The sequence below is a fragment of the Pistacia vera genome, unplaced genomic scaffold (assembly GCF_008641045.1).
Source record: "Pistacia vera cultivar Batoury unplaced genomic scaffold, PisVer_v2 Contig297, whole genome shotgun sequence".
In the NCBI taxonomy this organism is placed as follows: domain Eukaryota; kingdom Viridiplantae; phylum Streptophyta; class Magnoliopsida; order Sapindales; family Anacardiaceae; genus Pistacia; species Pistacia vera.
The window spans coordinates 215029-238225 of NW_022196109.1; the positions used below are offsets into that span (position 1 = coordinate 215029).

Here is a 23197-nt window from a genome sequence, read left to right on the forward strand (position 1 = left end):
ATCAAGATTTGAAACATTTGATACCCTCCTCACGGTTCTACCATTCTAAGGACATATATCAATACATATTGTAATAATAATGATTTACGCGATATAGAATAAAATGCCTTTTTATTGATTAATGAACATTATTACAAAGAGTCAATTCTACAATAATTGATTGGCTCTAGGGCATCTACTCTAACAGATTGAATGCTTGAATCTCGACTTATCAAAGGGAGTGATCAACCTTTGTGACATCTCAAGATTAGGGTTTTAAGGACTCAATTTCCTTAGGGTTCTAATTCGAACATCCTCAATACTTTCCTAGCAAAACAACTTGTTCCTATTCTATCACAAGTTCACCATACCAGAGGATTTCATATAAATGGTAACCGCAGTGTCTATGTAACAAATCCTCTAACAAATGGTGGTGCATGTGATCCTTAGACTTGAGATCACCGGAGTGTTTTGTGTATCGATTGGTGTAGTTTGACACTAGCCCAACGTAGTTCTATTTAGAGCTGTCAATACGGTAGTGATTGGCTGTATCAAGGAGTATATCAAGACTATGGTGGATCGATAGAGGATTCATCACTCCCGGGTACGGGAGAAGTTATCTCACGGCGCAATTTAGTTAATGACAATGACAGTAAATCTATGATCACAGTGTGATTGAGTTGTTGCTCAATCTAATTTATTATTCCGGTCATTGGTTTAGTAATTGAATACAAATATATCGAGGATAACTGAGGTTGACACTATTTCTATACCTCAGTCTCGATGAGGTAACAAATGATGAAAGAATTTGATTGCATGGTAACCATATCATCGACAAGTAGTTATTTCGCTAAATCCGAATCTATCAGGTGGCCATGATGCCTTACTAGGGGCCAATTTTGGTTTGTGCATAGTGAGACGATTGATTGATGTCAATCGCGATACTACTTACTGCTGGTATAGCCTAGGGGTCACACACTAAGGAGACAGTTTAAGGGTGGCTAACTATGGAAGGGTATATTTGTCTTTTGGACGAAAGGGCATATTGGTAATTTTGCTATGTAATTAAATTTATTGAGGTTGTTGCTTGTGTCCAATTTAATTATTGGAGTTATCTAGCAAAATTACGAATTTAATTATTGAAGTTAATATTAATATTAATATTAATATAAATATTAATATTTAACTAAATAATTAAACAAGGACATATAGCAAAAGTACAAGTCTCATTTTGAGTCGCGGAATGAAAAACTATGAGAGAATTTTTTTTCTCTCTTCCTTTCTTCTTCACTTCATCCTTCCAAACCTTGAATCCTTAAAGCTAAGGATTGGATCTAGCAAAACCAATCTCTGGTCTCTATTGTACTGTTTTCGTGTGGACAACGTGAGTTCGATCCTACACTGGGATCAGTAGCGAGATTGTGTAATGCTTTCTTTCTAGCTAGAATACTCATAAAATAACAGTGAAACTCACTAAATATATATAAGAAAATATACATATAGATGAGTTTAAAATAATGGGCCCAATTTTTTTTATAAACAAAACTTTACATCATGTAACAAAACTTCTCGAAATAGTCTCGATAGTGTTGCCCGCTCCTTCCGCTTCTTGACACTCCTTCGGACCGCCTCTCATCTACTACCTGTAAAAACATTGAAAACAACGGGGTGAGCACTAACTGCTCAGTAAGTAAACCCAGTAGGCTACTCCTTTCTCTCCGTTGTTCAACTTCTGAATTTCTTTCCTTACAACACATTTCTTTCTTTTTCTCTGTTCTTTCTCTACTCTTTTTCTTTCTCTCTGTTCTTTCTATATTCTTTCTCTCTATTCTTTCTATATTCTTTCTCTCTGTTCTTTCTATATTCTTGTTTCTCACTTACTAACAAGTAAGCAGAACTAGAGAAACTAACTCTAAATAATATGAATGCCATGATGCATATGCATAAATGCATAAAGAATGCAATTTCTTTTCTGTTTTCTGTTTCTCTTCTTTTTTTCTATTCTATTCTTTCTTTCTGTGTTCTATTCTTTCTTTCTTTCTGTTCTGTTCTTTATTTCTGTTCTGTTCTTTCTTTCTGTTATATTATTTCTTTCTTTCTTTCTGTTCTTTCTTTCTTTCTGTTCTTTCTTTCTATTTTTTCTTTCTTTTCTTTCTTTCTGTTCTTTCTTTCTATGCCGATCGGACTCGGTTGAGGCATGGATTCGAAACCCTGGCCATGTGAGTGGGTACAGTCCTCATCTACATGCACTTCTATCGAACTGTACAACTCTTCTTTCTGATTCTGAGGCCGCTCACTAAAGACGGTGTGCATGTAGGTAAATTATGTTGGTACAGTTCTCATCCACGTACACTTCTAACGAACTGTACACTTACTTTTTTCTTATTCTGAGGCCTCTCACTGAAAGCAGCGTGTATGTGGGACTATTTTTCTCTGTCACTCACGGGTTCCCCATCACAACAACCTTCACTTCTCTTTTCTTTTTACATTTCTTTAAGTAAAATTTCAGATTTGAATTCTTCTTTAAGTATATTTCTTTAGATAATACTTCTACCTTTAATTCTTTACTATTCTCATCCATGTGTATGTGCATGGAACTATGCTATTTCTTTACTATTCTTTCTAAATGCAAATGTGAGAATGTGAGAATGCATTATGCCATATAAAAATATCATTAGAGAACTAGTATTTTTTGCCAACAACATTCCCATACTTGAAATCAATCATAGATTATTAGACTAAAAATATTTTGAGGTAGTTATTCTGCACATGTCATATTCAAGAAGACATATCTCAAGTTATACACATCGGATTACTACAATCTTGGTCTCGTTTTAAAGCTTAGAGACAGGGCTACAACGTTTATGTTTAGGTCTCAACCTAATTCAATCAGTAAGATACCCAAAAGTCACTCAGAAGGTCATGGCTGTGACAAGACAACCATGGTAACATGTTTTCTCTTAGGATTTTCATCAAACAAATGGCATGTATACTCAAACTCTAATTTGGCTACACTTCTACTTCTTTCTCAAGCCACCAATATTTGGAGCAAAACTCCCTTAAATCAACACTAAACCTGGCTAGGAAAGTACACTCCATAAAGTCTACTCAAACTCTTTCTAAATTCAACCAAACTTCCATCAATCACCATATAGGCAAAGTCTACATTCTCATAGCTGAATTTTAATTATCATCAAGTATCAATCTCATCAAAACTTCTCAAAAACATAAGCACATACATACATGTACAAATCTCTACAAACTTACTCAAATCAAACTTAGAGTTAGATTTACTTACCTTGATCTTGGGTAGTTCTACACTAGAAACTCTCTCTTTAGGTAGATCTCCTCTCCTTCTTAAACCATAAGCATATAACTATAAGAATTCAACACTTTAAAAATTAATCTCACATCATATTGCAAGAACTCATACCTTTGGATGCTTAGGATTGAATATCTACCAAAATCCAACCAAAAATCCTCTAAATTACCTTGGAAATTTGATGAAGAAAATGAGAGAATTTGGAGATGAAAGTGGCGTGTGAGGGAGTAGAGAATGATAGGGTTTTCAAGAATGAACCCAAAATATCTCATTTATTACTTCTACTTTCCTATTTTGCCCTTGCACTTTCTATGAAATTTCATCTATGTCCCTTAGTCAATTACAATAATGCCCTCATTTTAATTAACTTCTCCATGAAATTCTATCTCTTTTCACTCCCCACTTTTTCAACTAATTATGAGTGAAAATACTATTTTACCCCTAATGAAATTTTAAGGCACTTTCTTCACATTTTCTCAAAATAACTTTAACAAAAAAAATCAACTAAGGGTAAAAAGGCATAAGTTAAGTTACGTACCTCAATGTGGGCGTTACAGATCACATCCAGAGACATTGACGGAGCCTCCAAACACTGGTATGATCTGATCCTTGTTTGGTTTTTGTGTTATTTCAATTTAAGCATGTAACATATATACATATTAGACCTTGATTTTGGGTTCATCAGAGTAATCGATGGGAAAAATTTTGTTTTCCGCTATGTTTACCCCATTGATTTACTTACATGAAGTTGATATTTGTGCCTTGTCTTGGGAACAATAATGTTAACGGGAACCACCACTAGGTGGTTTGATGGTAAAAGACTGAAAGAGTCTAACATGAGATCTTGAGTTCGAGTCTCTCATGCATTAAGAGCATCTTCAAAAAATTCTTTATACATTCAAACTCTTTATTATAACGAGTTTATCCATAAAAATAAGAGTCCAACAGACTTTTTATTCTTTAAATATAAATTAAAGAGTGAGTTTAGCTTTTTTTTTTTTTTTTTTTTTTGAAAATAAAGAGCATCTTCATTAAATTTAAAGAATGCATTAGATTTGTATAAAAAAATTGTTCTTTATATTTAAAGATTAACGAAGATGTTCTTTATTTATATAAAAAATGTTCTAATAGGGGTGACCATTGAGGAAATATACTCAGTCGTTCATTTCAGAACCTCAAAAAATTAGTTGAGGTATACACAAGCGGGCTCAGGTAAAAAAAAAAAAAATTGTTAACTTATTGGGTTGATCAAATATTAATTCCACTATAAACTATTATTTTATCATTTTTTTTTTTTAAAAAAAAATTTCATCTTCAATATCACTGTTTCATTAACAAAAAAGAACCAGTAATTAATAACCACAGATGGGTTAGGGTTTAATAATAAAATAAGTGGGGCTAAGGGTGAAAAAGAAAAATAGTTCCAGTAAGGAATCTCATTCATTGAATGATATACGTGCCACGTGTCTTTAGATGATCCAAATTCAAAGAATGGTCATTTTCATTTTTTCACGAGTTTTTTATTACATTTCCAAAATCTTGGTGGCTTTAGATGATCCAAATGGTTCTCTTATGCTATATCGAACGACTTATACATACCCAAGATTAGCCGTATCGATAAAATGGTATCTAAAAGATTTTAAAATGATAAATAGGTACCTTCCGTCATGTATTGTTAGTGATTTTTATTTGGTAATAGTGAAAATACTAGAATGCCCTTGAAAGTTTGATATTTTAGTTTTTTTGTAAATTTAAAAATTTTTAAAAAACCCCCTAGGTTTGATAATTTAGCTAAACACCCCAATATATAAAAATTTTGTAAAATCACAAAAACACTCCCGCCACCTGCAGTGCCAGATTCCGGCCACCACTGCCGAAATTTGGCCGGAAAATTGTGTTACGACACAGACCCATCAGATTTGTGTCGTAACGAGTAGATCTGGCATTTTCCAGTCAGATCCATGGCGGATCTGGCTGGAAAAGGCCAGATCTGGCCGTCGAGGCCGCAAAAAACTCGACGGCTAGATCTGGACGTAGATCTGGCCGGAAAATGCCAGATCGACGCGTTACGACACAGATCCGAAGGGGTCTGTGTCGTAACTCAATTTTTTGGCCAAATTCCGATGGTGGTGGCCGGAATCTGGCATTGCGGGTGGTGGGGGTGTTTTTATGATTTTACAAAATTTTTATATGTTGGGTTGTTTAGTTAAATTAGTAAACCTATGAGGTTTTTTAGAAATTTTTAAATTTATAAAAAACTAAAATATCAAACTTTCAATGGCATTCTAGTCTTTTCACCATTACTAAATGAAAATCACTAACCGTACATGACAAAAGGTACTTATTTTTCGTTTCAAAACCTTTTGGGCACTACTTCGTTGTTACAGTAAACCTTGGGTATGTGTCGTTCGGCTTGTGCTTTTCTTATTCTAACATTTCAAAAGTTTGGTGGAGTGTATATTTACCAAATGCGATCAAGTATGAGATCAAATAGTCTCACCAACCAAATGGGTTTTTTAACAAACCTTCTGGAAGAAGACGTAGAGAACTTAGGAGCCATAAGTTTTGTAATTCCCTTTCTCTCTGGTTCTCCTTCTCCTTCGTGAGAAAACAATGTGGGTAGAAGTTAAGTGGAATGATCAAATACATTTCAAAAAGGGATATAAATTCAAGGAATTATGGAGAAGATGGATGTCCAGTGAGCCGAAAAGAGATTTGCGGTTTGTGGGGAATGGAGGTTACGGAAGATTAGGTTTAGGGAGCTTGGAGTCTCAGTGGAGGCCTGTCCCTGTGTTTGCTCTGCCTGAGAATCAGTGGTTAAAGCCATTGCTTGTGGTGGCGCCATACCCTCTTCTTACTGGTATGGTTTTCTAACTTCAATTACTTGATCTTTATCAGTTTCAGCTCATAAATTAATAATCCTCCTCGTCACACAGATAATGGCCGCGTTTATGCTGCTGGTCTTAATGATTTTGGACAGCTCGGCAGATCAGAAAATATAAGTTATTCTTTGGTATGAATATTTTAACTTTTTTTTTTTCCGAATTGAGAGTGTTCTATGTTTGGACTGCTGATTCTAGATGTTCACTTACTTACTCATTCTTATTATCTTTATTTAACTGGTTTTGCAGGAGCCAATTGAAGTATCTGGATTTGGGGAAGGGTTGTGCACATCTCAACTGGTTATTATCACTCAGCTGCCATTACAGTGAGAGAACTTCTGATGTTCAAAGTAACTAATGTGGTAAATGCTAGAAATAATTTAATTCTTTATGTTCCTCATTTTCACATTTAAGGCTTCTTGGACAAAGATTACACTATCAATAATTCTGTGTCTGTATTTTGAGACTGCGGCATATCAGTATCACTAAAAACCTTGATGTCATGAGAGGGCTTCCATGAGAGTGGATTGAGATAACACTTGGTACTGAACTAAAGCCAGTGCGATCCATATTCTCACATTGATCAGTTGATCTTATAGTTTCACAAGAAGGATACTTTGAGGTAAATTTATAAAAAAACTGGTATCATATGTGAAATGTCAATATGCCTGAGTTTTATCATGGAAAGCTCGATTTTGTATTGTAGTGCCATGATGCATACTAAATATGAAATGTTTTGAACAACTTCTCCCTTATAATTTGGTGTGTTAAGTGATAAAATAAGAACACCTTTAGGCTCAAGACTTGGTATGAGTAAATGAACTTACTGTGCATGTGGAGTCAAAGATTGGTCAGTGATTTTCTTTTTTATGTGTTAGGTACAGGACAATTTTTTTATGTGACTAAGTTAGGCATGGCAGAACTATATGTCCTATTGAAGAGAAAAATAAGATTCAAAATAGATTATATTGTGTCAGGTGATTTGAGAGTATCTAGGCAAGTCTATTTATATTAGTAATTTTAAATCAGGGCTATTGTAAATTTGGCAGTATAAACTCCATTTTTTTCTGATCTCTCTCCTATATATGCATCCGCAAGGGGAGCCTAGTCTAGATAGCTTACAGTTGAAATAAAAACCACATAACAACCTTGCATGGGGAAGGGTTGGGATGATCCATGGTTAAAAGAATATATGCTAGTGTAATACATGTCTATGATGTCCTTGTATATTCCTAATCTTTTCTAATATATTTTCTGAAGCATTCATTCCCTTTTTATTTTATTTTATTTATTTTTTTTTTTTTGTAGTGGATGGGGAGCTCTACATTTGGGGAAAGAAACTCCAATGGACAGCTTGGTCTTGGAAAAGTAACGCATGAACCTCAACTTAATGTTAATGTTATGTCTGCGTCTTATGTATATTTTTCTGTCGGGAATGTTTTACTTACTGCAGCATTAGTTTTCTAGTCAGTAAAGAAATGACATTCTAACTTATTCTCAAACTGATACTATAGGCACTGAATACGATATCGAGAAGCAGCAAAAGTAGTTTCTGTTCCGACAAAAATAGAGTGCTTGAGTGGAATCCGCATAAAACTTGCAGCTTTGGGTTCTGACACTCAGTTGCTGTTACTGGTTGGAACTGAAAAGACAGATTCTATGTTTGATGTAGTAGTAGCTTCTTTATTAATTAAAAAATGCTAGGTTGTAAACTTTGTTTGGCCTTGATTGTTTATATTTGATCCAGATGAAGGAGAGGTTTGTTGGGGAGGAGGAGGGTCTGGAAGACTTGGATGGCCATGAATCAAGCATTTTAGGGTTCTTAAGAAGCTCCAGGTTCATTTGTTGATTTATAATCTTTAGTGGTTTAAAGTGAAAAGAAATTTTTTTTTATTTTTATTTCAAAATTAGAACTTTTCACATTTCCACTGCTTGAAAATCTGACAATCGTTTCTCTTAATTAAGTATATACAATATCTTGTTAATTGGTGATGTTCAAGTTTCTACTTCTATAATTTGTCCCACATATTGCGGTTGATTTGATACATTTGGAATGAGTATGTGGAAACACCAGTAAAACTTGTATGATGTGATAGCAAGATTAGTGACAAATTCTTTGTTCATGAATTGTGTATGACTAGTATTTGTTTGGATAGAAATAAAGAATCCTTTTTTTAATCTACTTCTGAGTTTTTGTTTATTGTTACATTATCATTTTTGAATTTTATTTTTCTGGTATTTTTAGTGTGATACAATCTAGCTACCGAGGTAAGTTAGTAAAAATTTGGAAAGAACTGAACTATGCTATGATCATACTTAATGCAACCATAGATATGGACCTCTTGAAGTTCACTTCACATCTTATGTAACTTTATTATGTTTAAGGTTAATGGAATCTTAAGTTCTCTGGAAATTTCTGAGGGCGGAAGTTTTATTTTTTGAATGAATATAGCCACTATGTGGAAAATTTCTTCTCCCTAGAGACGCATTTTACTTCATTTGTCTTCTCTACTTATTTCCTCCGTGGGTGGACAGAACTCTTTGTTCCCTTTCAGTATGAATTAATAGATAATTTTTGACAGTGAATACACACCAGACTTATCAAGGAACTTGAGAAAGCAAGGTATTTTATTTGTGTCGATTCAACTGGTGATTGATGTTGTCAGGCACTGAAATGAATGTCATTTTCTCTTAACATTATGGCCTTTTGACCTCATCGCTAGGTCAAAATGCAGCTGCTGGGCTTCTGCATTCGGCGTGCATTGATGGTATTTCATCAACTTTTCTTGTGCCTAATCTTCTCCATGATGTCTCTTATCTGACTAAGGTTAAACAATCATGACTTCTTCTGAAATTCCAGAAAAGGGCTCTGTCTTTTTTTTGGTGAAGAGGCAGCAGATAAGATGGTGAGTTCTAGTATTTGTAATTTGATAGGTTCTGGCAACCACAGTTTAGGTCATTTGTGTAGGCTCTTCTTGTAGCATTTATTTACCTCGTCAAATGATAATATATTAATAAAATGAATGTAGGTCTTCAAGACAGAAAAAATGCAACAACACCATCCATGATTAGAAGCTACCATATTCAGATGAAGTTGCATGTGGTGGTTATCACACGTGTGTTGTGACAAGTAAATTTTTACCCCTATTTATTATTATTTTAATCTAGGCTTAAAATTTCTTAAGTTACCATGTTATCAAGGAGATGATTGAATAGAGAAGCTTCAAAAGCTTATGAATATGGATATGTGATTAGTTTTTTATTCCATATTGATGATATTTAAGTGCAATGTAATCTTCATATGACGTCCAACAGTTTATTTGGCACCTCACTTATATTCATCTCATTTACAGAGTCCTGCCCTTGTGATGTGTTTCTTGTTCTTATTAAATATGTGCAACATACCTTACCACATCCACACCCACCCCCCGCAGCCGCCAATAAAAAAAAAAAAAAAAAAAAACAAGAAAGAATAAGTCATGTTTATATGTAGCTGTTCTCTTTGATCCCCACCAGCAATATTTTATTAGGCAACTGCTGGCCCAAGCAACCTGTTGTAGTTACTGGAAGTAGATTAAGATTATTGGGACAATATCCCTGGCAAAAGTTCATTATCATAGGGTATGGCCCTTCGCAACTCATAAATGAACTTCTCTAGCCATCTTTGTTAATTATTCTCTATTTCAACTTATATTATATGTGTCAGATTGTCACAATTTTCATCAGCAAGCCCTTTTCCACTGACCATTAGTTAGATTATGTCCTGGGTGGTTAGTATTATACTAAACCATTTTTTCCCTCGTTTTACCAATTGCTTATAGGTGGTGGGGAATTATACACTTGGGGCTCCAATGAGAATGGCTGCCTTGGTATCGGGTATCTTTCATTTCGAGATTTTCTTGAACCTATCTTAGCTTGTTAATTTTAAAACTTGCAATAAGTTTTAGTTGTTGAAAACTGATTTCCTTTATGGTAATGTAATTTTTGTTACCAGTTCTACAGATGCCTTTCATTCACCTGAAAGAGTTCAAGGTCCTTTTTCTAGATTCCTGTTTACAAGGTTTGTGCTGCAGTTTACTTAGAAATTTTATCTGGTTGTACACTGCAAACGATAGATGGAAATAACTTGAAGATTATGTTATTTTAATTGATGCTTTGACTGCTCCATCCATATTTTTTTGGCGAAGTCATGCTTTAACTCCATTTATAAATGATGCTTTGACTGCTCCATCCATATTTTTTTGCCAAGTCATGATAAAACCTTTATAAATGAGGGAAAAGCATGACCACCCAATTGTTAATAGGTCTACTCCGTACATGATACATCGTTACTTTATATTTGATATTACATTTGCAGGTCTCTTGTGGCTGGAAGCATACAGCAGCAACTCCGGTAAGAGCTTGTTTTGAAATATAAGGCCTTTGCAGGAGAATACTTTATCAAAAAATCGGAATGTTGGACGTTAGACAAAATAATTTGTGCGCCTGTGTGTGCCACTGGCATGCACAGTTTAAAGGAGCTCCCTTATGTGCTGAAAAATGTGTGGCTGCTTACATTCTTTTGATAAGAAGCAAAAACTATTTCAATATAGAAGAAGAGCACAAAGAATAAAGGAGAACAAAGTCCGTCCCAAGTTCTTTAAAGCTAACCTTGAAGAAACTTATACAGCATATCAAACAATGAAGAAATCAGCTGAAAACAACACTCTCCTGTGCTTTTGAAAATTCTTGAAATGAAAGCTGATTTGCAACCCATAATGCAGCGAAATACATATCTGCTTTTCAAATTATTTTGAACTCTTACTTTATTTTTAAAACGCTACTATTTCTTTTTTCCATTCCTAGAGCAATGTTTTTATGGTTTTCCATAAATAAAAATCCACCTTAGTTGTTGAGAGAATCTAAGTACTCTCTTATGTTGCCTTACCACCTCAGTCTCAATTTAAAACTACTGGCAACTACTATTAATATTGGTTGTTCACCAATTTTATTTCCTGAACATACAGCATATATGAGATTATTATTGTTATGTTTTTTTAACTCAAATTAGTGATCATTTATGTTTTGTTCATCTCTCATAACCATTATTCACTTTGCTCAAGTGAATTTCTTTTCATGATGTTTCTTTGGGTGTGTTTGTATCCTCTAATTATACTTAAGCCTATTTTGTTTGATTGACTTTTTTTCCCCTTACTACTGAAAATTACATGGCATAATGTTTTTACTGGCAATACACATTACATGACTTAATATTGAAATATTTCTTTTTGACTTCTGGACTTCAATGATGTGAATTTGTTGTTCATATTCAGAAGGCAACGTCTTCACCTGGGGCTGGGGTGGTTCTCATGGAACATTCTCTGAAGATGGGTACTCGTCTGGTGGACAATTGGTTTGTTTCCAACTTTCTTATATAATGTTCAATTGTTTTTTGATCATTCTTATTTCTTTCATTTTCCTTTAATTGATTTAGGAAGGGGTAGAGAGAAAATAATAATAATAAAATTGCGTGGAGCTTCTATCATTGATCATTACAACTACATATAGTAAGAAAATTTGTGTGGGTGTATCAAGTCAGGATTTAGTACATCCATTGGTAATCTTTTGTCGGATTGTTTTTTTTTTTTTTTAAAAAAAAAAAGAAAATTGTAGAATGCCTTGGAGTTCAATACTCATGTCTAATATCTTCTTTCTTTCATTTTCCTTTAATTTCAGTTTACACAGTTATGGTATTTGATATTATTTCCAGGGTCATGGAAATGATGTTGACTTCATAAAACCTAAAATGGTAAACTTTGGAAAGAACGTGAAAGCATTGCAAGTATCATGTGGATTCAATCACAGTGGTGCAGTACTTGAATATGTCTAATTTTGAATCATAGTTCCAGCTACAGGAAAAATAATTTGGCTCTTTGGCACGCTAGAATAATGTTGTCACACACTACTTGATGTGAATAACACATATTTCTATGTAAATCAATATCGAATAAAGATTTAATCATACAAACGTTTTGGAATGCTCAGGCATTTACTTGTAAACTAGAGAATGTCTGTTTAGTGTTTTATATAAATGATACATATTTTATGATATTTTTAATAATATTATATTTTTACGATTGTGATAAACAATTAAAGTTGAGAATTGCTTTCAGCCTATATTTAAACTTTCTATTACAATCAAGGACGGATGGAGGGGGGTCAACTGACCCTCTTTTTAAGTTTTTTTAAAAGAAAATTACTAATAATAATTTGATAAAGTTAGTGTTCATGCGAAAGGTAAATAATCAATCAAAATCGAAGTATATTATGTCATTTTGTAGCAAGTATCTTCTACATAATCATAAGGTGAATGACAAGTTGTGGATATGCTTATCAGTCTTACATTAGATAGAGATTGGTAGGGCTCCATTTTCAAATCATATATTCTATAATTTTTAAGCTTTTGAGATACCTTATTATTTCTCATCTCCCCAATTTGGCCATTGATTTAGATATCAATTTTTAATTATTACTATTCAAATTTAACGTTAAAGCCACTTGTTATTTGATTTTGATTTGATGTCGTGTTCGTTTATTTATAGGACTATGAAAATAAGAATAACAACATTTATGAACCATTGAATTGACATATAAATTTCGACCCCGCACTTTCTTGCTCCTCGTGAATTTCATGTTTTTATTTACAAAATTACCACTCTTAAATTCTTTCTACATTTCAGAAAGCCCAACTTTATGATTCTATTTCTTTATACAGGCTTTGCTTATTCCATCATTTATTATTATTTTTGTATATCTTTATTATCAATCATTCCATTTTTCTTATTATATTTGTTTTAGTGTAGAGATAACATTTTCAATAATAAATTTTGTGAAGAATCATTTGCAAAATAGAATGAGTGATCAATGGTTGAATGATAACATAGTTGTGTATATAGAGAAAAATGTATTTGATAGTATTAATAATGAAGTCATTATACAATACTTTCAAAAGATAAAATTCCGTGGAGAACAATTATAAATGCATTAATTAATGATAATTTTATAAATACAAAACTTGTGCTTATTTTAATTTAAAATTGTATTATTCTTTCAACTTTCACCACCCTACATTTCATTTTTTACTACGTCCCTGATTACAATTAATTTGATAATATCTCAATATCGCATTAATATATTGATAATATCTCAACATCGCTTTAATGTATTGATAATATAAGAGGTTCAGTTGTAGATGGGATGAGACACGTTAGAAATAAAATCAGAAATAACTGCTTATTTGACCCTATTTTAAGAATAAAATTAAAAAATGATTCATCTTTTTTGTAAACATGGCATTTGATGTAAATTTTGGACAGTTTTACCCTTCTTCAATTTTCTTATTTTCTCTTCTTTCTTCTCTTTAACGTTTTTTCATTTATGTTTTTTTGTATTGTTTGTATATATCTAGGGTGTATATTATGTTCATTTTTGTTTAATATAAATGACATAATGCATATTTAGGGAAAAAAAAATATGCACTTTCAATCGGACGAAATTTCCAAAAAAACTGTAGAAACTTGAGTCACAAGAAAAAGTCTTGCACAAGTCCCGTCTCACACGAGTGCGGTATAATAATATTAACCTCGCTTGAGTGAATTTTTTTTATATTTTATGAGGGTTATAATGATATTATACATAATAAATTATATGTAAATTATTAATTTGAATCATATAAAATATTAAAAAATTCCAATCGAGCGAGGCTAATATCATTATACCCCACTCAGGNCGATTGTGATAAACAATTAAAGTTGAGAATTGCTTTCAGCCTATATTTAAACTTTCTATTACAATCAAGGACGGATGGAGGGGGGTCAACTGACCCTCCTTAAGTTTTTTTAAAAGAAAATTACTAATAATAATTTGATAAAGTTAGTGTTCATGTGAAAGGTAAATAATAAATCAAAATCAAAAGTATATTATGTCATTTTGTAACAAGTATCTTCCATGTAATCATAAGGTGAATGACAAGTTGTGGATATGTTTACCAGTCTTACATTAGATAGAGATTGGTAGGGCTCCATTTTCAAAACATATATTCTATGATATTTAAGCTTTTGAGACACCTGATTATTTTTCATCTCCCCAATTTGGCCATTGATTTAGATATCAATTTTTTAATTATTACCGTTCAAATTTAACATTAAAGCCATTTGTTATTTGATTTTGATTTGATGTTGTGTTCATTTATTTATAAGATTATGAAAATAAGAATAACAACATTTATGAACCATTGAACTGACATATAAATTTTGACCCCACACTTTCTTGCTTCTCCTGAATTTCATGTTTTTATTTACAAAATTACCACTCTTAAATTCTTTCTACATTTCAGAAGGCCCAATTTTATGATTCTATTTCTTTATACAAGCTTTGCTTATTTCGTCATTTATTATTATTATTATTATTTTTGTATATCTTTATTATCAATCATTCTATTTTTCTTATTATATTTGTTTTAGTGTAGAGATAACATTTTCAATAATGAATTTTGTGAAGAATCGTTTGTGAAATAGAATGAGTGATCAATGGTTGAATGATAATATAATTGTGTATATAGAGAAAGATGTATTTGATAGTATTAATAATGAAGTCATTATGTAATACTTTCAAAAGATAAAATCCCGTGGTGAACAATTATAAATGCATTAATTAATGATTATTTTATAAATACAAAATTTGTGCTTATTTTAATTTAAAATTGTATTATTCTTTCAACTTTCACCACCCTATATTTCATTTTTGACCACGTCCCTGATTACAATTAATTTGATAGTATCTCAATATCGCATTAATATATTGATAATATCTCAATATCGCTTTAATGTATTGATAATACGAGAGGTTCAGTTGTAGATGGGATGAGACACGTTAGAAATAAAATCAGAAATAACTGCTTATTTGACCCTATTTTAAGAATAAAATTAAAAAATGATTCATCTTTTTTGTAAACATGGCATTTGATGTAAATTTTGGACAGTTTTACCCTTCTTCAATTTTCTTATTTTCTCTTCTTTCTTCTCTTTAACGTTTTTTTATTTATGTTTTTTTGTATTGTTTGTATATATCTAGGGTGTATATTATGTTCATTTTTGTTTAATATAAATGACATAATGCATATTTAGGGAAAAAAAAATATGCACTTTCAATCGGACGAAATTTCCAAAAAAACTGTAGAAACTTGAGTCACAAGAAAAAGTCTTGCACAAGTCCCGTCTCACACGAGTGCGGTATAATAATATTAACCTCGCTTGAGTGAATTTTTTTTATATTTTATGAGGGTTATAATGATATTATACATAATAAATTATATGTAAATTATTAATTTGAATCATATAAAATATTAAAAAATTCCAATCGAGCGAGGCTAATATCATTATACCCCACTCAGGCATTGCAAGAGTTTAATCACTTGAATTTGTTGATAAATTTTCTGAAAAAATCATTTTTCAACCTAATTTTAGTTAACACTTTTTTTGTGCTTAGGGTGTGTTTGGTTGGGGGCACTAGGGAATTACTGAGGTAATATCATCTTTTATTACTTGATTATTATATTTAGTTGTCAAATAATATAAGATTTTGGTAATATTTCAAAACCAATAGGCTACATCTGGATCGGTGGTATATAAGATAACAAGAGTAATCTTTATTTATTTTGCAAGATTCCGGTGTTTAGTTTGCAAGTAATAAAATATTACAGGGAATCTTTTATTGCAAATAGTGTTTACTGTTGGTAATGTTGGGGGTAATCCGATACACCCCCCCCCCCCCCACCCAACCCCACATTACCGAGTAATCTTATTTTTTTACCTATTTTGCCCTTAATTAAATGTCATTTCAGACACAAGTACCCTCAAATGTCTACCAAATAACAATTAGCTTAGTCCCCCTACATTTTAAAAATTAGCTAAAACACATCAGCCACAAAAAAGTTTGAAAGTTAACAAAATATCCACAACCACCTAAGACCACCGTTAGCTGTTACCACCACCGGTTACTGTTGTCAATCACTGTAATGGTACACGACTAGCAGGATCTACCCAGTCGTGTGCTGGTAAGACCTTTTCTGGCCATAGATCTATGATCCATGGTTGGAAACAGCCTAATCTGGCGTTTCACGGCCAAAGATTTGGCCTTTTCGATGTGGCCATGAAAAGGCCAAATCTTTGGCTGTGAAATCGCACAGCCACATCTTTGGTCGTGAAATGACCATAAATTTGGTTATGAAACGGCAATGGATTGTGATCCATGGACGAAAATGGCGCTGCCAACGCATGGCCGGCCATATACAGCCAGTCGTGTGCCATTCCGTTGACTGCTGACGATGACCAACGGTGGTAGCTAGCTGGCAGTAGTGGCTTAGGGTGGGTGAGGGTGATTTCGCTACAAATTTCAATGGCAAGATCAATGCGCGACCAACCAGATTTGACTGGTCACGCGTCATTCTAATGCCGATAACAGTGGCTGGTGGCCAATAGTGGCCGTCGACGATCGATGGTGGTTGTTAGCAGATGATGGTGGTCTTGGGTGGATTAATTTTCAAATTGGAATAAGTGAAAGATAATTGTTTTTAGTTTAATAGAGTCGGAAAAATGTTTAGTATAGGATAATAAAAAACAAATCCTCCCTCTTTTCATTTTCAATAGAAAAAATCTTATTTGATTTGGATTAATTTTTAGAATAATGATCCTAATAATTAAACAAACACATATTCTGTTTTTTTAAATCCAAATAGGATAACAAATAAATAGTTCAGAAGAGTGAAACAAACAAGGGTATAGTATTTTTCAATGAAGCCCAAAAATTGGGTTATTCAATTAATTTCCCTACTATTTTTCATTCATACTTAAAATACAATGCGTTAAACATTTTTTCTTTTTTCCTTCACAAAACATATTTCTAAATTCTCATTAAGTACAATATTTCTCAAGTGGATTGCGATCATAACAAATACAATTACTAAGTTCAAATATAACGCATTTCAAGAGTTGGCTTTTTAAACTATTTCTTGAACTTTTCGATTATAAAATAACCTTTTTGTTTTATTTTTCAATTTTTTTATAATTTTTATAAATTTAGAATGCAATAACTATAACTAGAATTAACAAGAAAGAAATTGTCAATTCGACAAAAGATAAAAAAAAAAAAAAACAAGGAAAGTATAAGAATCGAGAAAGGAAAATGAAGGTCTTTCATGTCAATTGATAAAGTATTTAAATGAGTAAAATAAAAATAAAATTCATAATTATAAAATTGTACATAATCAATAGTAATTATTATTTGTTTTAAAAGATTTATTAGAATCTTATATTACTTAATACTCAAAAGTAATAATCAAGTAATATAATCATGCATTACCCCAAGCTAAACACACTCTTAAGCTTTTGAATATATAAAACCCCATAGATATAATTAATTAACTTAAAATTTTAATAGAAACGTCTATTCTTCTTGAATAATAACACATTTCATAAACCCATTTTTAGCATAGTGTCCTAATGTGCACATTATTCCAACGGATCAATCATATGTTACCTATTACCGGAGTAACATATCAAATCAATCATCATCATCATCAACTGTAGACTTTAACCAAAACCTTTGTAAATGTATTTTTTCTATTATTTAAATAAGATGATAGAAAAACTAAAGATTGAGGAAATTTTTAGACAAAAAAAAAAAAAAAAAAGGATATTAATAATAATTTTTTTGGAATTAAAAATATTTTCCATTTTCAAAAGAATTTATAGAATATGAAACATTGTTTAATATTATAAATATTTTACTTAATCAATATTTGTACTTGTTTTTAAGTCAAAATAAGTTAGAAAAACTACTTTACATAAAATAGCAATTTTAGCCTTACTTTCATAAAATACAAAACAAAAATAATTTCTTCAGAAACTAAATCAGCTCAATTGAAACACCAGAACTAGGTTTAAAACAATTTTTGTCTCTATTTTCTCAGTTCTGTCATAAAATTCCAAATCTAGGTTTAAAATTGTATACTTACCGGAAAACCATAATTTTTTTGAACGTTTGAAATGTCTTTGCAGTAGGAAGTTGTGAATAAGTAGCGTTTAGCTTAAAGAAATGCGATAGTGACTTCAAATTTGAAAATTACTAAAAAAAGAAATAAATATCTCTCATTCAAACTTAACAAAAACTCAATCACTTGATTCAGATATTAAACACGTAAACAAGTCCTGATCTATCTAATTTTAAAACTTAAATAAGAAAGAAAATAAAACGAAACTACTAGTGTTACAATTCTTCATTCCTTAAAAGAAATTTCACCATGAAATTTTTAATTCCTCAAAGTTTGAAAACTTAGGGGTTGCCTCATTTGTTTCAGTTTCTCATCCCTTATTCCGCAAAATGATTCCTCTACCACACTTTCACCCAAGGAAGTACTAATCGCATTAAGCAGTAAAGTGAGGATCATGTAGAGTATCAATCCCACGAGAATAGTGTATTAACAATCGGTTTATCTAAAATGAGTCCTAATTGAAGCAATAAAGATTTGAAGGATACAATATGGACAAAACTAAACATAAACACTAAAGAATGAAATTGAAGATAAACCCAGTATCAACACAAATTCAAAAATGATTAAAAACTCTAGGGTATTTGATTTTACCAAGATATTCTTACCCAATACATAAATTTTTCTACCCAAACTCCTAATTTTTTTATTGAAGACCGAATCCCCTATTGTTTAGCACTCCTTCTCAAGTTATGCTACTCCACTCATTCCCATTAACCTTTCACACCCATAAATTGAAGTTTAATAGTTCAAAGTCTATTAAGCTAGATGGGATTCTACATGTGTCACATAGATCGCGTTTGTCTATCTCTAGTTTTTGCTCAACCTATGGTGTTTATCACAAGATGCAAAGATCATGAATGACCTCTCAGTCTCATCATTAACATCATATCAATTGCATGGTAGCCAATCATCCAAAAGGTGTAATAAACATATAAATAAACACTCAATCAATGAAATTAGAACACAAGAGCATATTAAATCATATGTACTGAGTAATTGTATCAAGGATACATCAAAACCCTAGATAAACATTTAGTTCCTCATAGAAATGGAAATAAAACTATACAAACAAAATAAAATAGAGTTCATCATGGAAAAACAAGAGTAAAGGATAAAGAAAATCTCTCTAGGATGATGAATCTTTGCTTCTTCTTCTCTTCACATTCCCTTGCCTCCCAAGTGAGTGAACTCTCCTAAAATTTCATCTTTCGGCCTTTGTATAGTGTTTCCTTTTGTGGTTGAAAACACTATAGTCCAAAAGGGGGAGTTTTATTTTTTTCTTTAAAAGTGTAGTTTTGCCACGGCAAGAATTTATTTTTGCCATGGTGAAACCTGAAAATCCCAAAACCCTGATAATCCAGTAAGAATTTTGTCGTGGCAAGATTAAATTCTCACTGCGACAAAATCAAGCTTTTCTGTATTTTTGCCGAAAATGCTCTTTCTTAACTTAATCCTTTGAATCTTCATTTCTCTAGTCTTCTTTATGAGAAAGTCTTCAAGAACACTTCCCTTCAACCTCAGAACTTCTCAAATTCTTCAAATTCTAAATCCTTTCTAAGTTGAAAAGCTTAAAAATCACCATTTTTGCTTCAAAAACCCTTTAGGATTGCAAAGTTAACAATTAAGAGGAATTACTATTCTATAAGCTCAAAATGCATGAAAAGTACTCTAAATCCTATTGAAATATAATGCAAAATCACTATGAAAAATAGGATTATCAAATACCCCCAAACTTAAGATTTGCTCGTCCTCGAGCAAAGAGGAAAAATAAAATAAAAAGACATGAAAAATAAAACACAAGAAAGATACCCAACTTGAAACAAGAAAATGGTTTATACTTGTTTGTATTGTGTTTGACTGTTTGTGACTTTGTGTGGTTGCTGTGATACCTAAAACGATCTTATTCCTTATTAATTGTGATTCTCTAATATTGATTGTGATTCTGTGAAGCATACAACCTGGAAGGTTTCACTAAAGTAACAAAAACTTTTTTTTCTTTTTTTTCTCCTAATAGTTTAACAAAACTGATTTTTATTTTGCTCCTTATTCAACAGCATTCAACTTGAGCAGACAATCAAAGACATCTCAAAATGGAGAATTGGAAAGATTCACATCTGATCTAAGATTTGAATTCTGAAGTCAGCATCACTTTAAGATGGTTGAAGAAGACTTTGTTTAGTTGAGAGATACAATTGCAAATGTTTTCACTTTTTTTGCCAATGTTTTTGTTAATCACTAATGAATAATTGAATGATTTATCTCTTTATTCCATACTATGGATTCGACATGTCAAAATAGACATGTATGTTACTATATTTTTTTGTTTTCTGATTGCCTTAGGTAACTATGTAGAAAAAATCTAATTTGAGGACTTGAAACTGTAGGATTAAGAATTGTTTTTAAAAAACTGGTTTTCTAAACCAAATATTCAGTTCATTCAAAACCAGTTCAAGTAGAAACCATTTCAGTTCAAGTTTGTTCGAGTCTATTTCAGAGAGAGAGTAAAGTAAATTTCTTCATATTCAGCTCAAGAAGTTAACTGTACAAGAGTTAATAACAGCTATATACAATCCGCAGTAACTATGGTTAAGTTAACCATAGTTAATTATTTCTAACTAAACCATAACAGCATTCTAACTAACCATAACAGTAGTTAACTAACTATAAAAATAATAACTACTTTGTTAACTAATTACAACAATTAATCAATAATCCAAGATCCCCCCTCAAGGTGGTGGGTGATGAATATCGAGCACCCCCAACTTGGACAATAAATGGTGATGAAGAGAAGGAGGAACAACCTTAGTAAACAAATCAGCAGGCTGCTCTTGTGTGGGAACATGGACAAGATGCACCAAACCCTCCTTAAATTTTGTACCAACGATGTGGCAATCAATATTGATGTGCTTTGTCCGTTCATGGAACATAGGATTGGAAGCAATGTGAATGGCTGATTGATTGTCACAGCCAAGGGAAATGGGCAGCTGTAGTGAGAAACCAAGGTCATGCAGAAGTTGAGTAAGCCAAATAATTTCACAAACTATGGATGTTTAATGCACGATATTCAGCTTCAAAGGATGACCTAGAAACTGTAACTTGACGTTTAGATTTCTAGGACAGTAAAAAATTTCCTAAGAAAATGCAAAAACCAGTCACTGATTTACGAGTCATAAGGCAAGAAGCCTAATCAGAGTCACAAAATGCTTGAAGATGCAAGGAGGCATGTGCTGGGAAAAATAAACCCAAACCTAGAGACCCTTTCACATATATGACTATCTTGAGGGCAGCAAGTAGATGTGATTGTTTAAGTTTGTGCATAAATTGGCTGAGGAGGTTTACTGCAAAACTGAGATCAGGTCCGATGAGACACAAATAAAGCAATTTTCCAATCAATTTTTGATATATCGAGGGATCAACTACGGCTGGATCCTATTGGCCAAGAAAGGTTGCATCATACTTGACATTAGTGAATTTTAGATAAGGATCAAGAGGAACCAAAGCTGGTTTGGCAGTAGCTAATCCTGAATCAGCTATCAATTCCAAAGCATATTTCCTTTGACATAGACTTATACCTTTGGAGGATCGAGCAACTTCAAAACCTAAAAAATATCTAAGAGAGCCTAAGTCCTTTAGCTTGAAATGAGAATGTAGGAAGATCCTTAGTAGCTTGAATCAGGGAACTGTCACTGCCAGTGATGACCAAGTCATCAACATATACAAGCAGGATAACAATGTGCCCATTATGTTTATTAAAAAAAAGGAGTGATCTGATGGGGATTGTTGAAAACCACCTATCAACAAGGCATTTGTGAGCTTAGTATTCCAGGCCTTGGAGGCTTGTTTTAAGCCATATAAGGACTTGTGAAATTTACAAACTAAGGACTTGTCGGGTTGTTTTCAAAAACCTTGTGGCAAATTCATGTATATTTCCTCTTGAAGATCTCCTTGTAAGAATGCATTATCAACATCTAAATGAAAAAGAGGTCAATCTTTCATGGATGCAATGGCCAAGACTAACCTCACTGTCACCATCTTTACTACAGGAGAAAATGTCTCCTCATAATCAATTCCAGCCTGCTGAGTAAACCCTTTGGCCATTAACCTGACCTTATACCTTTCCAAAGTCCTATCGGCATTATACTTTAGCTTATACACCCATTTACACCCTATTAGAATCTTACTAGGAGGCAGGGGAACTAGAGACTAGGTCCCATTTCTTTCCAAAACTTGAATTTCCTGTTGCATAGCTTTAATCTAATTGGTATCTTTGGATGCATGCTTGGGTAAAGGATATGGGTTCAATGATAGTAGAAATATTTGACAAACACTTTCGATAGGTAGAAGAAAGATTAGTATAGGTAATGTAATTGTGTATAGGATAGTTGACAATAGAGGTCTGATTTGACTTGGACAAAGTAGGACACACAAAATCAGTGGTCCAAATAGGAGTTTTAGTGGGTCTGTTAGACTTTCTAATTTGATTGTGAGATGGTAAGGGAATATTAGGTGCAGAAGAGGGTAAATGGGAAACTGAAGAACTAGGTGTAGTTGGTTCTATCTCATGAAGATCATTTGTAGAATTGGTATGCAAAATTGAATCAAAGGATGTAGTTACTTCTTCTTCCATGAAAGTTTCAAGAAGAAAGGGAGGTTTAGTGGACTGATGCAAAAGAAAAGGAAAAATGTGCTCATGAAATATAACATCTTAATTGACACATACTATTTTGGAGTGCAAATTATATAGTATATAGCCTTCTTGGTAAAGGAATAACCAAGAAATACAAAAGGAATGGATCTTGGAGTAAACTTATCCTGGATAGGCAGATTTGTAGCATATGCCAAACAACCAAAAACTTTCAAATGATCTAACTTAGGCTTGTGACCATAAAATTTTTCAAAAGGGGAAAAACCATTCAAAACTTTGGC

At 32.4% G+C, this 23197-nt stretch overlaps 1 protein-coding gene across 1 annotated transcript; it reads left to right on the plus strand.

Moving 5' to 3' along the window:
- Window positions 1-5914: 5914 nt before the first annotated feature.
- On the plus strand, window positions 5915-12052 carry LOC116135234. The gene is made up of 12 exons (XM_031420930.1): window positions 5915-6161; window positions 6238-6314; window positions 6433-6483; window positions 7492-7599; window positions 7931-8019; window positions 8429-8451; window positions 8907-9010; window positions 10005-10059; window positions 10178-10243; window positions 10541-10576; window positions 11496-11575; window positions 11933-12052. Exons 1-12 carry the CDS (start codon window positions 5915-5917, stop codon window positions 12050-12052), a joined length of 1056 nt encoding a protein of 351 aa, XP_031276790.1.
- Window positions 12053-23197: the final 11145 nt, after the last annotated feature.